Source organism: Ixodes scapularis, unplaced genomic scaffold (genome assembly GCF_016920785.2).
Source record: "Ixodes scapularis isolate PalLabHiFi unplaced genomic scaffold, ASM1692078v2 PGA_scaffold1__304_contigs__length_218370807, whole genome shotgun sequence".
NCBI lineage: Eukaryota > Metazoa > Arthropoda > Arachnida > Ixodida > Ixodidae > Ixodes > Ixodes scapularis.
The window spans coordinates 202,028,975-202,045,259 of NW_024609846.1; the positions used below are offsets into that span (position 1 = coordinate 202,028,975).

Here is a 16,285-nt window from a genome sequence, read left to right on the forward strand (position 1 = left end):
CTTCAAAATTAGAGTAACAAATTAGTCCTCTATTCCGTAAACAAAATCCATAGGCCGAGCCCAATTCTGCCACGTCTACACCTCGTTCAATGAGTCGTTGAAGGGTCAACTTTGTTAGAAAGATTTAGTAGACGTTTGGGCTTAATGATCCAATAAAAAAAGTAGTGCACCACCCAACAGCACTCTTTACGCATTAGTGTAAGTGTAGCCCGGAAACATATACTACCTTATTGTGAAAAGCGTGCCAATATTCTGTCTTTTTTATTTTATTTTTTATGTTAAAGCAGACTCGCTCGTGCAAATGGGGAAAGCGTTGTGCCTGCTGCGGAATCAAAGTGTACTTATGAGCAAATAGCATACCGTCGCCAAAACAGGCGTCCAATTCTTCACGATCGATTCTGAGCGCTTCGCACGCTGATAATGCGCTTGAATTCCAGGGCATGCTTTGTACACACTCCAATGTTTACTGTTCCACAGCCCAGCAAGCATGTACCAGATCCTCGCTTTACGAAGAAAGCAAGCATGCGCCATATGCAAAGACGCCAAAAATTACATCGCTCGAAAGCCCTTCTTTGGAACGGTTTATAGCCTGCACAACATCAGGAATATCCACCACTGCTTCGAAGCACCACATTTAACTGTCCCGTCCAGTTTAGCACGTAGAAAGCTTCGCTTCGGTCGCCAAACGGTTCGTTCCCCGCGCAGCAAACGCCCTTCGGAGGCCTCGACGACCGTGGCGCCATCTAATAGAGCGCATGAGAAACGGGGATGAAAGTCAGATGCCTCCGGAAACTGCGCTACTCTACCCTAGCTTTCTACACCGCGGCCAGGCCCAGCCAAACAGATGTCACCAGAGTGCTATCGCGTCGTAAGCAGCCACCAATGGTCGTAATACGGCTGGCCACACTCCAATGAAAATGACTGAACCAGCCTTTACAGTATGAAATCCTGAGTCACTCACAAGATGCAGAAGACAGAGCCACCACTCAGACCATGATGTGGCGGCTGCTGTGGCTTGTCCTTGGGGCAGACGACATTGCTGCCCAGGACAAACAGGTAGGAGCAGTTGGCCTTACTGTTTGCTATCTGAAGGACGCCCTGAAAAGAGAGGTATGTAGCTTAGCAATAGCTATGCAGTGCTGGTTCCAGCCTTTGCACGCAAGTGCGGAGAGACATCCAGAAATATTTTCTCGCTGACAGAAAGATGAGAACACATGATGTTAGACACACCAGAATCATTTTGGCTCAGAGGTGACTCTGGAGACACTACCAAAAAAGTTTATAAAGTTTTTAGCGAGTCATTTTATCAGCTTGAAAATCATGCAACGGATGTTGTCAGCAAGTTTCACTTCTGTAACTAAAGTATTTTTTCCGGAATAAATTTTTTCAAATGTGCTGGCACCATCTAAAGTGCAGCTTTCTGAAATGCATTCACCTCACTTCCACTTTTTGTGATCAAAACTCTCAGGAGAAATCTTGTCCGATAATAAATTGATGTGCAGAGCCAGTTTTAGGAGTTTCTACACTGAAATTTGTAAGGCACACAACTGTGAATTTACTTTCCACACTCTCATGCTCTCTTGTTATGAAAAGCTGCAGTATTTTTAAGCTAATGTATGCAAAAGCTCAAATATTTTTTTCATTTTAATATTTAAATAGAAATTCTGTTATTTCTGTAATTTCTCTTCACAGCTGCAAGACATAGGCATTATGCCATATGTTTCACCAAAAGAACCGGCCATTATCATTACTGGTTTTAAACAATAGCTTTCCTCAGGGGGTGCAGTGTTAGCTTTATGTAAATCTTCGATGAATAAATTTACAAACTCAAAACTTTGCATGGCAAAGCATGGCACAACATTGAATATGACCTGCAAATTTCATGCAAATCCGACTAACAGTTAAGAGGTTTGCATAGTGGGAAATTGGGATTTCGCAAAATAAAGCAGTCAAAGCGTTGAACGAGTCGCTACAAACTCCGAAACATCACTCGTACATCGATATATCATATGGATGGCCGTATTTTTGGAAAAGAAGGGCACAATTAAGCGAGGAACATGACGTCACGATTCACTTTGAACAGTTAAGAATGAGGGGAAGCGGCCTCACTTCTCTCATCCTTGCTCTGGTTCACCAGCTTGAAAGGATGATGCGAAGAGGAGAAGGAATGAGAATCGTGAAGTCACATGTCTCGTCGGCCGCGTCCAATTGTGAACTTCTTTTCCAAAAATAAGGCCAACCGTTAGAGATGTTGCAGTATGAGTGATATTTTTGGGTTTTGCAACGTCCCACCTATTGCTCCACCCTTGTTTTGTGAGCTCCAAATTTCAGTTCAGCATCCCTGTAAGGTCAGGATTCTCTGTGCAATTCAACAACAGCTGGGAATTCATTTCCATTACCTGCGGAAAAATCTTGTTACCCCTGTTTTGATAACACTACTTGTCAAAAACGCCATTAACTGCCTCTCTGTCTCGTGCCCCAAGATGAAGTTGTCAGTTGACGGACTTCTGAAAACTGAAATTGCCCTCCTGAACTGAAAAAAAAAAACTGTTAGCACTACATCGGGATGCATTGTACCCTCCACCCTTGTGTATGCTGTACACACAGATCAAGAGGGCAACAAAGGTTACTAATTTAGTATAAGTAAGTAATTAGCACCAACATATTTCCTTTTGAATCTAAACATTTGTTCTTTAACGTCCAGCAGGAGTAATGCATTTTTCAGTAGAGCATCTGTCCGATACAATCACGGCGTTTGCCTTCTGAGCACTGCCATTCGTCTCTGCTGATTTGTGCCTGTTACCACCTTGCAAATCGCGAATGTCTACTGCAAAATAGCACGCGCGTGCCCACGTCACAATTAATTGGCCATCCCATGCTTTTGGAACGTTTGAAATATAAACAAACGACATATCAAGCACCCAACCCAGCGATCATCGGAGCCCAACGAGCTTAACCAAGACGGCCCCCCTATCAGCTAATTCTTCGAGAAGCCGGTGCAAATTGGATAAGCCTTAGCATGCGCTCAGGTATAAAGTGGTAGAGCCTGATGCAAGTGTTTTTTTTTTTTTTTTTATGCAAGAGAGCCGGCGCAAAGCAGGCTCGATGAGAACAGCATGGCTGCTTTCTAAATTAGTATTTCACATACGCAAAACCCTGTACTGCTTCTATACCATTCCCCTGGATCACACAGGCAATTATACCTTACTATGTTCCCCTTCTACTTCTCTGCTCTTGGACGTAACAAGTGGCTATCCCAATTTTTGTGATTCTCTCAAACTTTTGGGTGGGCGCCTGCACGGGATTTTACGGTAGATGGGTGTACCTTCACCCGATGATCTTTGCGTGCAGCAGCTAAATGTGCCGCCATCACGAGGATCCTATTGTACGCCGTCTGCAACTGCTTGTCTTACATGTTCCTTAGCACATTACCCGGTTCCCTGCCTAAACAGTCTAGAGGTTGGGAGGGGTTTTACAACTTACGTGATGTACCGTGCTGTCGCACACAACCATGAGCTGAGCTTCTCTCGATGAGTTGCTGCAGGTATTGTTGTATTTATCTCCATTTTTGTACGTTAGTAACGTCCATGCACCTGGTAACCAAAAGAGAATGGGCCTTGAGTACTGCAACATAATACCTAAACAATGGCACCTTTCCGAAGAAAACTTTTGGACTAAGCCAATAAATATTCCGGAAGACGGATATGGAGTGTTGTCTCGAAATACAAGGTGTTTGCGAGAAGAGCGGATCGTGTTTTAACACCGCATGGAAAAACTGTACACTGCAAAGAGCTTTTAAAATGACTCCTCAACGCAGAGAGACAATAAAGAGCGCAAGAAACAGTGATGGCTTAGAGGACCAATGCTTCAAACCAGTGGTTCTCAACCACCGACATTTCGGGGACCTCTTTCGATTCGGCAGAAGTGATGGAGGACCCCATCCCCACCAGGGGAAGGGGGACGACGAAGGTTAAATAAAAATCCTAAATCTGTGCAAACCAACTTTGAATCTCTTAAATGGAGACTAATTCACCCTACTCACTTGGCACAAATGGTTTAGTCTACTCAGCTTTGTGTGACAGCCTGCATCGATAAAAAAATTTGGCAGAGACACTTACGATTGTTTGTGTGGGAATGCGAAAGCATGATGCACACACTACACTCCGTGTTAATAGTCGTGAGCAGTGCAGGCGAAGGCAACGCCAGGCAACGAGAGAAAGGACGAGCACTAGGAATGCAGGATGGGAGAGGAGGGCAATAGAGGGCAAGGGGAGAAAGGAAGGGCACTAGAGATGTCACAGAGGAGAGGTTTCTCTCTTCCCCAGCACCCCAATGATTTCCCTTTCTCTTCTTGCCTGGCATTGCCTTTGCCTATACTGCACGCAACTAGTGACATGGAGTATAGGAACAGCTTCAGTCAGCCAGAACCGTGGAGCAGCCGTGGCATCGGGGAAGTGTGCTTACCTCGCACCCCGGAGGCATGGGTTCGATTCCCACCCAGATCGAAATGTACAAAATTTTCTTTTCAAAGTCATTCATTTAATTTGTTTACAGGAACCACCCTGAGAAATTTTTCACAGACAATGGGAATTTAGGTGCCATTTCACTGCTACATGCAACACCTAGCCAATGCGAATTTAGTAGCCATTTTCACCGGCTTCACAGTTAATGCCTCTGCATTCAAATTTTTATCGCTCGATTAGACTGATGGTCAAAGACATGTGGGACCCCAAAGGGTTGCAGACCCCTGTTTGAGAAGCACTGCCGTAAAAGACTTTATTTTCAAGGGCTTGACATTTTGCTGAGTGTGGCTTTTTGGAATATTTCGTGGGCACGAAATATCACGATTTGGAGTGGTATGCTAGGTAATCGTCATATATTTTTCGCACAGATATCAGTCACAAAACTCGCGAAAATGAAGTCCTCGCGAAAATCAGGTACTATTATCCAGCAAATCTGCCCGAAAGCTCCTTATTCAATGACCTCGTGGAATTTAACAACAATGCGCGCTTTACACGGCAAAGAACTAAAAGCTTCCATCCGACACAAAACGGTAAATTATTTCTTTATGAAGTGCCTATTCATTATGGATGACTTGGTGCCCCGTAATTCCGGTCCCCGGAACGCACCTCTGACCGGCGCATGTAGTGCAACCCAAAAAGCGGCTCCTCGATTCTCGCCTGACGACGCCATGTCACGTTGTCGCCGGGAGCGACCCCGGAGATGTCTTGGCACGGCAGGCCTGGCGTAAGTGGCGGGCGCCCGTTCTGCAGCAGGTCGCCCTCTGGCTCCACGGTAGCTCCAGCGGCCAGGAGTTGGGAGGCCATGACGAAAGCGACGTTCGCAATCTCTACCGCATTTTTCCGGAGCTTCTACGCCCGACGGCCGGGACCGCGATGTTCCGACGGCACGACACTACGGCTTTCGCGAGGTCATCTGTTGCCCCTTCAGAACCACTCACCGGGGCCGTGAGAACCCGTCACCGTGGTCGCGTTGAAGTACCCCAGGACAGTCGTCGTGTTCTCCTTGTCCCCGACGGAATGCTGCAGCGCTCCCACCTGCGGCAGGGACTTGTTGACGCCGGCACAGACCCCGATCTCGTAGACGGTCCTCACTTTGCCGTCCACTTTCTCTTCGAGCGAAAAGCTGAGAATAGGAAGATAGAGAAGCAGATATGATCCTGTCTTCTGTTCAAATCGCCTGTAAAAGAAGTTGATGTCTTGGCGGAGCCGGCACAAAGAGGCGACTACCACATTCCTTGTCAGCTAAGGGCGCTCCGTTAACAAAGACAGTATAAAAATTTTGAGTTACTAGCTTGCTACGGGCTTCAAAGCAGCTGCTCGTTTTTTTTTTTATATTTTCGGACAGATATTTTTTTAGTAAGACACGACGTAGGGAAATTGAACGAAACTACCGCGACCAAGAACCGAGGCAAGAAACTCGGAAAGATGTGAAATAACCGCTGTCCTCAACGAAAGCAACAACAAGTGGGAAGGCACGAAAATGTCTCTGCTAAACACAGTGCCCAAGCACAGAGTTACAAAGTCGGCCGGACGAAAGGGACACACTTTTTCCCTCGAGGCCATGTAGTGTCCTGCCACAGTCAAAGGGACCATTGGCCCTTTGACGGGACAGCATAAAGTGGCTTCTTAATATAGGGCGTCCCAAGTCACCAGGCTCGATCTAAAATGGACCATAAAAATCGACGCCTGCACGTAGCAATCTAAACTTTTCGTCAAAGGTGTAGTATTTCACAGGTCGCTTTTTTCTTGTAAAAACACAAAGCATAGCCCCCTTCTGTAAAACATAGGGCCAAAAAACTTGCCAAGGTCAACGGCGGGCGGCGATGCAGACGATCGAGTTGCGGGGTGTGTTTGGCGCTCGTATTGATAGATGGCGCTACCTCTTTATTGAGACTGCTCGCGGCCACCATGGTTTATTAAAATTAACATAATCTTTTTGTACTGTACCTTTGGTTTAAAAATAAATGCGGACAGAAAACAAAAACGTGTTTGCATAACGATGGCGCTTTTGCTGCCAACGGATTTTGCCCGCATGTTGTCTACTTTCTTTCGCTGGTCGGCTACACTACTAGACGCTGCTCCCAACGCCATCTATCAATACGAGCGCCAAACGCACCCTGCAACTCGACTTGATCGTCTGCGTTGCCGCCGGCCGTTAACCCTGGCAAGTTTCTTGGTACTATTTTTTTCAAAAAGGAATCTACACTTTCTAATTTTATGCCAAAAAACCGGCCTTGACGAAAAGTTTAGATTGCTACGGGCAGGCGTCGATTTCTATGGTCCATTTTAGATAGAACCTGGTGACTTGGGACACCCTATATATCTGGCTAAGATTTTGTACACAGGTGGCCAGAAGTGTTGGATTTTGAGTACCAAATGTTCAAAGAGTGAGCTTACCCAAGTAAAGAGTAACAAATTAAGACACTTGTTCCACTATTTACAATGACCATCTGCAAACGAAAGCCATTTAATTGGTGCAACGATCGACAGACGGTGGCAGCTGTTAAGTTATAGCCGAAATAGCCAAACAAAAAGGTTTTCTTGTTAGATTTGTATTTATTCAGTGTGTTCTACTAGCAACAGTAACAAAACCATGCACTACACCGGAAAAGCTTGCGCCACATTTGAGCCGGAAACCTTGTCTGTTGTCGGAAATTGGCGTCTGTGCCCCCGCTTTTAGCTGCCACCGTCTGTCGGCTTTTCTGCTATCAGACATCTTTCATTAGCAGACAGCGTTTGCAAACATTAGTAGAAAATTCACGCTCTTAATTTTGCACTCTTTACGCAGGTAAGCTAATTCTTTCAAGTTTTGGTCCACAAAATGCAGCATCTGCGGCCACCTTTGTACAAAATCTTGAATGGTTTATGCAAGGCTTTCAAACGGCCAACGATCCCTTTCATTCACACGGTGGATGCCACCACGATGGCATTGACGAAGGCAGTGACTGTAGTGAATGCATCCATTGGTGGCGTAACTGAACCATGGAGCCTGCCAAATTCGCTGGGAAAAATACGTTGTAAACAAAAAGATCTGGAGCATTTTTCCTTCTGCTACAGAAATACCTGTCAATCTCGAAAGGTATCCTCGTGTTTAAAACCTAAGATTAAGACACCTATAAAAAAGCACAACAAACTTGATACCTGATCAGTAGTTCTCGGTAAAAGCAATGTAAGTGGTAAGGGTAATGCTTACTCTCAATCCTCGAAGCATAAGAGCCATGCAACCAGTACCCAGTTGCAAAGCTTGCCCATTTATATAAAACAAAATACAGCATTAGGGGCAGTAAGCACGCGAGAACCGGAAGAAAACACAACACCAAATGGCGACCTGCAATGCAAAAAGGTACCACTCAAAGCATACAACCCCAGCTTACAATACCATCGCACGTTTCGAATGATGTTCATTTTAAAACGTGGCAGTAGTAAAAGTTGAAGTGAGTTCGATGTGAGGGGCATAGCACGTGGCTGTGGCTCTGACCACTTGTTCGACTACCACATGGGCTCAATTACGGGCTCGTTTCGGGTAATTGGGCTTAGAACGGTCGGCGGCAGTGCAATTAACGTATAATGCCGTTGAATGATTAAAGAGACGCGGCATCCCTCCTTACGTTTCTCCTCTCAGATCGTGCAGACCTTCCAAGAACGCCTTCTCAGCAGCAGAATCTTTGTTCACGAGGACGCAGTCTGGCGTGACACTAGAAACGTACGACGTAAAACAGAAAAAGACTAGGAAACTGAACAAAGGTACCGATACGTTTCCGTCGTATACAAACATACTTGCAGATGATCACACCGCACACTATTTTTGCTTTCCACTGCGCCTGCTTGTCAACATTGACGCCAAACGCGCCGTTGCTTCGTAATTTATTTATCGCAGTTACAACTTGTAATACAAAATAAATATTTATTATTATTGAAATAATGTTTTGCTAGATTAAATTATAGATTTATGATTACAAACGTATTCCGAATAAATTTATTCTTCTACGAAACTGGTGGCGCATAAATCAACCTCTCAAGGAAAACAGCAAACATGGCTTGTGTTTGTAGCTTTGCTACAGCGTTGCTCTCCGGTGCTTTAAGGAGCAAATAGTATTTTGGTAGATCCTTCGACAGGCGTAAAATGTGATCGAAAGAAACGATAACCATCGCATAAAAACCATCATGGAGCGCGAGAAGGGGAAGGGTTCTCAGAAGAGAGGACCGAACAAAGTGAAGGCGCTCTTCCCTCCCGGTGATTTCATCGCCCTCGGCTCCAAACAGCGGGCGACCGCAGCGGACATTCCGGAACCGAAGCCCTCGGCCAAGTCGTCCTCTCTGAGTGGCGCCAGTTCGAGCACGGACCGAAAGCGCAATGAAGGCGCCGGCGGGTCGTCGTCTTCGACGTCGTCCAAGAAGCCCAAGTTGGCCGCTGCCGCGCCGTCTTCGCTCGCTCGTCTCGGCGTCCCAGCGCCCTCCCAGCACGTCAAGCGCGAGGTCCCGACCAAGAGCGACCAGTGGGACGTGATCGCGGTCGAGGTAGACCCGACCGACTTCCTCAGCAAAGTCCTCAAAGCGGAAGACCTCGGCGACGACGACAAAGTCGAGTCGATCATGTGCGGCGCCGCGAAAACGCTCAAGAACACCCGTCCGAAGCCGGACCCCATGCTGTACCTCACGCTGATGTTCCTGGCCAAGACGCGACCCCGCGTCTTCGACTCCGAGGTCGTCGTGGAGGCGTTCAGCAGCCTGCTCAAGCGCGACGTCTCCGTGAACTTTAAGACCAAGGCCAACAACCTGACGTCGGTCTTGACGTGCAACCTGCTCCTGGCCGCTTTCCAGGACAGCGTCAACTGGCCGGAGCAGTTCGTGAAGGCCTTCGTTGAAGACTCTCTCGGTGACAGGATTTGGGTGGACCACGACGAGTGCAAGAACTTCGTCGACAACGTGCTCACAGCCTTCAACACGAGGCTGCCGCCCAAGAGCATGCTCGCACCTGACCTCATGTTCAAGCCGGACGCCTGTCCAAGCCCCCCGGTGCAAGCGATGGACGACGACGACTCCCTGTCGAGTCTGCACCTGGACCTGAAAGAGAACCCCGAGAACATAGTTGTCGTGCCGCGCTTTGCCGGATCGCAGGCAAACATTGAGCACTACATCCTCGAGGTCATCCAGGAGCAGTTGACTCGGAGGCAGCCGATGGACATTTCAAAGAACCTGCTGAGACTCCTGGTTTGTGCGTGCGGGATCAGCGAAGTGCGGTCGCTTGTAGCCCACAGGCTCGAGACGTGGCTGCAAAACCCCAAGCTCACCCGGCCTGCTCAAGATCTCCTGCTCACGGTGTGCATGAACTGCAACCAGCACAACAAGCACGACGTTGACGTGATCGTGTACCTGATTCGTATCCGACTCAAGACCAAGCCGGTCGTGAATCACTTCATGCAGTGTGCCAAAGAGCTGCTGGGACAACATGCAGACAACTTGAGCACGGTCCTCAAGCACTGCATCTACAATGAACTCTCCAACTCGAGGAATCCAAATAACATGCAGCTCCTCTCCGTCATCTTCCAGCACTCTCCTGAAAAGGCTGCCAAGGTCCTTGCTGAAGTCTTCCAAGACTTGTTGATTAACAAGGACGACTACTTGCGGTGCCTGCGCGCGCTCTTTCGGGAGATTATCCGCTCGTTACGTCATGACCTTAACTTTACAGCATTCTGTCTGGGTCTAATGCAGGAGCGCAAGGAAGCCCAGTTTCAGGAAGTGGACCAGACCCTCAAGGAACGCCTTTTTGTGTCCCTGACCGACCTGATTGTCAAGGCCATCTTTCTGGCCATAACCCCTGCCGTGCGAGAGGCGGCAACAGCCTTCTTCCGAGGAGAGAAGAAGGACATCTCAGCACTGCGTAACTACCAGATGCAAGTAGCCACCATCCAACGAGACACGGTCTGGTGGCTGCATACTATAGTGCCAAAAATGTTCAAACCAGGCCGGAATGAATTCATTCACTGCCTGCACAAGACATTCTTTCTGGAACAGTTGGAGCATTACTGCAAGGACAACTGGCCCCCAGAGGGGGACAGGCCCCTCATGCTGAGACTGGCGTCTGATGTTCCAGTGCTGGAGGACACCCTCTTCCGCATCCTTGTCATTGGGATGTCTAAGGAGCACCCGCTGAACCCTTCTGATGCCTTGGAGTTGGTTGAACAGCTGGTGAGAAGGGCTTCTGCCATCTATAAAGAGGATTCTCATCCCGTGCTTGTTGTGGAGAGAACAGACCTGATTGAGATCATTTTCCACCTCTGTGCTTACCATCATCCCGAGAACATCACCTTGCCGTCTGGCTACACTCCCCCCAACCTGGCTATTGCAGACTACTACTGGAAGGCCTGGATTATGCTACTGATTGTTGTCGCACATAACCCATCAACGTTTGGTGAGGTTGCGTGGGGGAGTCATCCAACTTTGCGCAGTATGATGGAGATGTGCATCACCAATCACTTCGTGTTTCCACCACCAACGCTGGCAGTTGGTGAGAAAGCCGATGAAATCAAGACTCGTGAGATGCAAATCTCTCAGATTGAAAAGCAAAAGATCCTCGAGTTTGAAACTCACCTAGCAGCAGCTTCAACAAAAGTGACAATCACTGAGAGCAACAGCCTCCTGCTCTCAAAGCTGATAACTATGGACCCTCAGGGGGTGACCAGAAGGCCTCCTTTGCAAGTGTTAGATCAGCTAAAGGCCCTTAATGAAACTCACAAGTTGGGCCATCTGCTCTGCAGGAGCCGGAACCCAGACTTCCTGCTTGACATCATTCAGAGGCAGGGAACTTCTCATATGCCCTGGCTGGCAGAACTGGTGGAGTCTAGTGAAGGCTCTTTTGACCTTTTGCCTGTTCAGTGTCTCTGTGAGTTCCTGCTTACAGATGCACTTGAATGCAGCCAGAATGGGGACCTGGAGGAAGAGAAGCCGGAAAAGGGGAAAGGCAAAGCACCTCAGAGCAAGAAGCGCAAGCAACAGCAATTGCTTCAACATTTACAAAAGTTGCTCAGGAACCCGGATGAAGATGTGCAGGCCACATGTGAAGTCCTTGACTATTTCATGAGGCGACTTAGCTCTCAGCAGCAAGGTGCAAGGACCCTTGCTACGAAGGGACTTATGGTTGTGCTCAACCAAAAGGCGGGGATAACTGATGCAGGACAGAGCACTGAACTAAACAGCCATGACTGGCTTCTGAAAGACATTCCCTCCCTTCCCCACTTTGGTGTGGTCAGGCACGATGTTAGTGCCACCTTACGACAAGCGTGCCAGGTCGAGAATGATCCATTTGCTATCACAGCCTATGTCAAGTTCCTAGCGACCTACACTCCCGACGAAGGTCTGTCAGAGTTATCCCTAGACATCACCCAACTGATAATCGAGAGACCGACGATCGTAAATTGCATCCTCCTGCAAGACACAACAAGTACCATCTACAGCCAATTGTTTCACTGTTCCCTGCTTGACATCTTTACCCGCTATCTCCAGAATGCACGGAAGCCTTCTAAAGACGTCTTCTGGTATGAATGTCAAGATCACATCACTCTGCAGTGGCCATCAGGAGAGACTGCCACAATGCACATCTTAGTTGTTCACTCCATGATCATCCTGCTGACGTACGGACCTCCACAAACAAATCCTGAAACCTTCAATGCTCTCCTCGAGACCTGGTTCCCAAAAGGAGGTGATCCACCTCAAGCCTTCTTGGTGGATACTTCTGAGGAGGCCCTGCTGCTGCCAGATTGGCTCAAGCTCAGGATGATTCGGTCATCGGTGGATGTCCTTGTTGATGCTGCCCTGAAAGATCTGGATCCCAGCCAGCTCGTGCTTTTCATACAGTCTTTTGGCATCCCAGTTCCAAGTATGAGCAAGCTTCTTTGCTGCCTGGATAAAGCTGTTGAGTATGACGAAGATGCTGTGGCTCAAGCTGTGGTCGATAAGGCTTACATGTCCCAGCTGGTTGAAGTGCAGCACCAGAGAGGAGCTGTGGGCGGTGAGAGGTTCTACAGGCTCCTGGGAGAGAACGATATAGGTGATGGTGCAATGGATGCTGATGACATTGAGCCGGTTCCAACGTCCGTCATCCAGCATGCCCCTCCACGGGTTACTGAGGCATCTCACCTTGACTCCATTTCTGGAGCTGTGATTCAGCTTTTTGGCCTAGACCCACAAAAGGGGAAGCTGGTGGGTAAGCAGGAGCAAGAACTGTTTAGGAAGCTGCAGAAAGCCTTTTCTCATGATGTGCTAAGGAAGTGTCTCTTTGGTGGTGCACTGGCTGAATTCATTCACACTTGTGAACACATCTTAGAAAATGAACACAGAGAGGTCTTTGTCAATGCACTGTATGCAAAGTCTTTCATATCATGTTCTCTCTTCAGGCTGGCTATTGCTGCCCAGCAGAGGGAAGCTTCAAACTCCCCACTGACTTTCAAGTTTCACTGGGTTTGCACAAAAATCCTGGAGTTAACGAAGACAGCGTCACCACTCACTGCAATTCTGAAGCACTACTGCACTTCACACTCGTCTTCGAGGAACAAGGATCAGGCTCCAAGAAGACTGACGCCTGCTGATGCCAAGTCTGCTAACATTGTTGAGGCCCTCACATCGGTTGCACTCCACGAGTCAAAACGATTTGAAGAGGCACTCTGCGTTTTGGTGCAGAGAGCCATCAAGATAGGTGACAGTCAGCAGCTGATCCATGCGCTCTCAAAGATCCTTTGCGAAAACATGTTTGAATCTGAGAAAGTTACCACAAGCTTTGTCATCGTCGACTGGCTGGAACACCTGGAACCTGAATGTATTTCGTCTTCGCCAGAGCTTCAGCACCAGTTGCTTTTCCAGAACAGCACTAACAACCAACTCCTGAGGACCACATTTCGGCCGTACTTGCTTGCACTTCTGATTCACAGAGCTCACTGGACCACCTTACATATGGTTATCAATGAGATCCTCTCCCCGGCATCCATAAAGAAGTATGATCCTTCTGCTGTGCTGGACTTCCTCCAGGCGTGCATGTTTATCCCGAAGATATGGCAGGGACGCGATAAAAAGATTCCTAAGCACTACACCCCAGAAAAGGTTCTGGTCTTTAGCCCAGATCAGGTGTGTTCCATGACTGATTACATCCTTAATGAATTCTTAGCCACGGCAACTCCCGCTCCCAAGGAGGAGTCTCCGACCAGCACGGACAAGAGACTCCAGATTTCCACGCGGCTTCCTCTGCTGGAGCAGGGCTGCACCGATCAGCTCCTCGTCTCTTCTGTTGTGCTGCACCTGATGACCATCACCCAGAATGAGCCGGAGCACAGAACAGCTGCAAAGGAAATGCTCACCCAGCTCTATCTCTTCATTCCTGGCATTGTGTTCACTTCGGATGCCATAGCTGAGGTCCTGAAGGACATTGAGCCTCAGACCTCAGGCCAAACGAAGGTAGACACACTGTCACACACACTGTTGCTGGCACTGTCCATCGCCGACTACAACAAGCAGGCCTATTACAAGCTCTCGGACCTGCACCTGGCTGCGAGGAAGTTGGCTGCTACCCATCCCGAACTCTTGCTTCGTCAGCTCCCGTTGATGGCCAGCCTTCTGCATAGCCGCTCAGGTATGGGCACCCTGCTCTTCGGTTCGAGAAACCACGCTTCATTCTTTGTACACATGCTGGGCATTCTAGAGCTGTTGTCCCCCCAGCTTTTCTCCGACACGAGGGCACCTACAGTGGACGACATCTTCAACGTCTACGTCGATGCCTTTCAATCGCACATGCAGTTTATGAGGAATCACGAAAGGGAGCGCATCATGGGACTCCTCAACCGCTTTCTGCTTCTGATTCACCAGTACCTGCACACCAATCCAACTGCAGCAAGACGATGGATCCAGGTGCACCACAACTCATTTCAAGATGTCTCCAGCATTTTTCCGGACATGATGAGCTTGAAGACACTTCTGGCTGGAACCTGTATGGTCCACTTGCACTCCGAAGGGTCTGAGCACGCCGCTGAACCTGGGATGGAACCTGGTTCGGGCCCCAGAAGTTCTGTGCCACACCCTCTTGGCCAGTCCTCTGGGTTCTCCCGAAGTGGAGGGGGCAGGGACCTGAGGCGTCTTCTCGACAGGGATTCGACCGACCCAGAGGAAATACTATCTGCGCTTAAGGACCTCGAGGCAGTCTCAGCAAAGAAGCCGGACGTTTTGGAGGCGTACCAGGACGAGCTGCAGTGTGTTGTGCTTACAAGTTCAAATACTTCTTGTTGCAGCCTGGCTTTCAAGCTGCTCCTTCTGAGTATTAGGAACAATCCAAAAACGGCAGGCCAGTTTATCTCTGGTTATCTGCAATGCCTTGCGAGCGAGCGCAGGGACTTGGTTCTTATGGCATTGGACCGTCTGCCCGAGTTTGTAGTCTTGGCAGAAGAGCATGGAAGCATGTTGCTGCAGAAGGCATTCCAGGTGGGGATCAGCACCAATGTGAACAGTGCTGTCCCCATAACGGAGACCTTGCTCTTGCTTAACATGCAATACGGGAACTAGGCAAGGCTATTTTGCATTTTGCTAAGTTTACAAATGACAGTTGTGAACTGTGCTGTGGCTGGGGGTATCATTTCTAGTGCCCTGATGCAGTTCTTTTGAGTCCTTTTAGTTTTCTGAGAAAGGAAATTTTGAATGGAATTGCTTAGACAATTTGGGGAGCTTGGAGTGCTCTGTACCATCTACTGAGTGAGCTAAACGAGAAATGATATGGACAATTTTTGTTTGAATTACAGAAGAATGCATTAAAATTCCCCCATGTATGTCAGGGGCCTGCAGTCATGTGATTTTAATCTTGCTTCATTTGACAATTTCAGCGCTCTAATATTTGAATGTTTATTGTATTTGGAAATAAATGCTGCTTCGATCATACAACTAAGTTTGTACTACACATGTGGAGATACTGATTATATGCCAAAGTACAATTCCAATTGTGCTGGACCCAATATAATAATTCTGGATATGACTAGGTTGAGTAATTCATGAAAATGTTAAGTGCTTAAAGGCTATTCTTGTCTAGCTTCAAAAGCAAGCATTTTAGTGCTTGTCGAGATATTTGATGCAGCCGTACATAATTTGCTATTCCTAATCAGAAAAAATATATTTTAAAAAATCAGTCAGGCCCCTCAGGTATGCGCTGTAATGCTAGTAGAACTTCTACGCTTCTCCAAGAACTAACTCCTCCCCCCTCAAAAAAAAAAAAAAAAAAAAAAAGTATATATATATATATATATATATATATTTGCAAAAGCGAAATTGCGTTGTAGAACGCTCATTCTCTGCCCAGATGTAGCACTAGAGGCCCGAACCAGTTGCCAAAGGTTCAGCACGAGTCGATATCTTATTCAAAAGTTAGGCGATTTCCTGCGAATTTTGATGAGAAAATGGGGCCCATTTTTGCCTGTTTTCGGTGCTCTATGGATTCGAGAGCCCCGTCGGCCGCCATTTTCCCATTGAAATTTGCAGAAAATCATAACGTTTTAATAAAATAAGGTTTATTGCTCAAACTTTAGCATCTAGTTCAGATCTCTAGCGCTACATCTGTATAGAGAAGCAGCATTCGGCGATGCATAATTTACTTTTACGAGAGAAAAAAAAAAAAAAAAAAAAAAAAAAAGAACAGGCACATTTTTTGGGGGTACACCCGGTGATCGAAAGCGCTCGGATACGTCGGCAAAAATCGAAGGATGAATGTCGAAAGAGTTTGGGTCGTAAAGCGGACA

General features: G+C 47.6%; 2 protein-coding genes across 2 annotated transcripts in view; one reads left to right on the plus strand and one right to left on the minus strand.

Moving 5' to 3' along the window:
* LOC8051184 (cation-dependent mannose-6-phosphate receptor) overlaps positions 1-8,367 on the minus strand; it is a 37,850-nt gene extending 29,483 nt beyond the window's left edge. Inside the window, exons 1-4 of the mRNA XM_029986865.4 lie at positions 8,132-8,367; positions 5,462-5,646; positions 3,484-3,593; positions 962-1,098 (exon numbers count right to left, since the gene is read on the minus strand). Coding sequence (XP_029842725.3) covers positions 962-1,098; positions 3,484-3,593; positions 5,462-5,646; positions 8,132-8,298 — 599 coding nt within the window. The 5' untranslated portion in view covers positions 8,299-8,367. The remainder of the gene's footprint in view (positions 1-961; positions 1,099-3,483; positions 3,594-5,461; positions 5,647-8,131) is intronic.
* Positions 8,368-8,538: 171 nt separating this feature from the next.
* LOC8051185 (integrator complex subunit 1) lies at positions 8,539-15,437 on the plus strand. Its single transcript, XM_002435432.5, has one exon. The coding sequence runs from the start codon at positions 8,688-8,690 to the stop codon at positions 15,063-15,065; it is 6,378 nt and encodes a 2,125-aa protein (XP_002435477.4). The 5' UTR covers positions 8,539-8,687; the 3' UTR covers positions 15,066-15,437.
* The last annotated feature ends 848 nt before the right edge of the window (positions 15,438-16,285 follow it).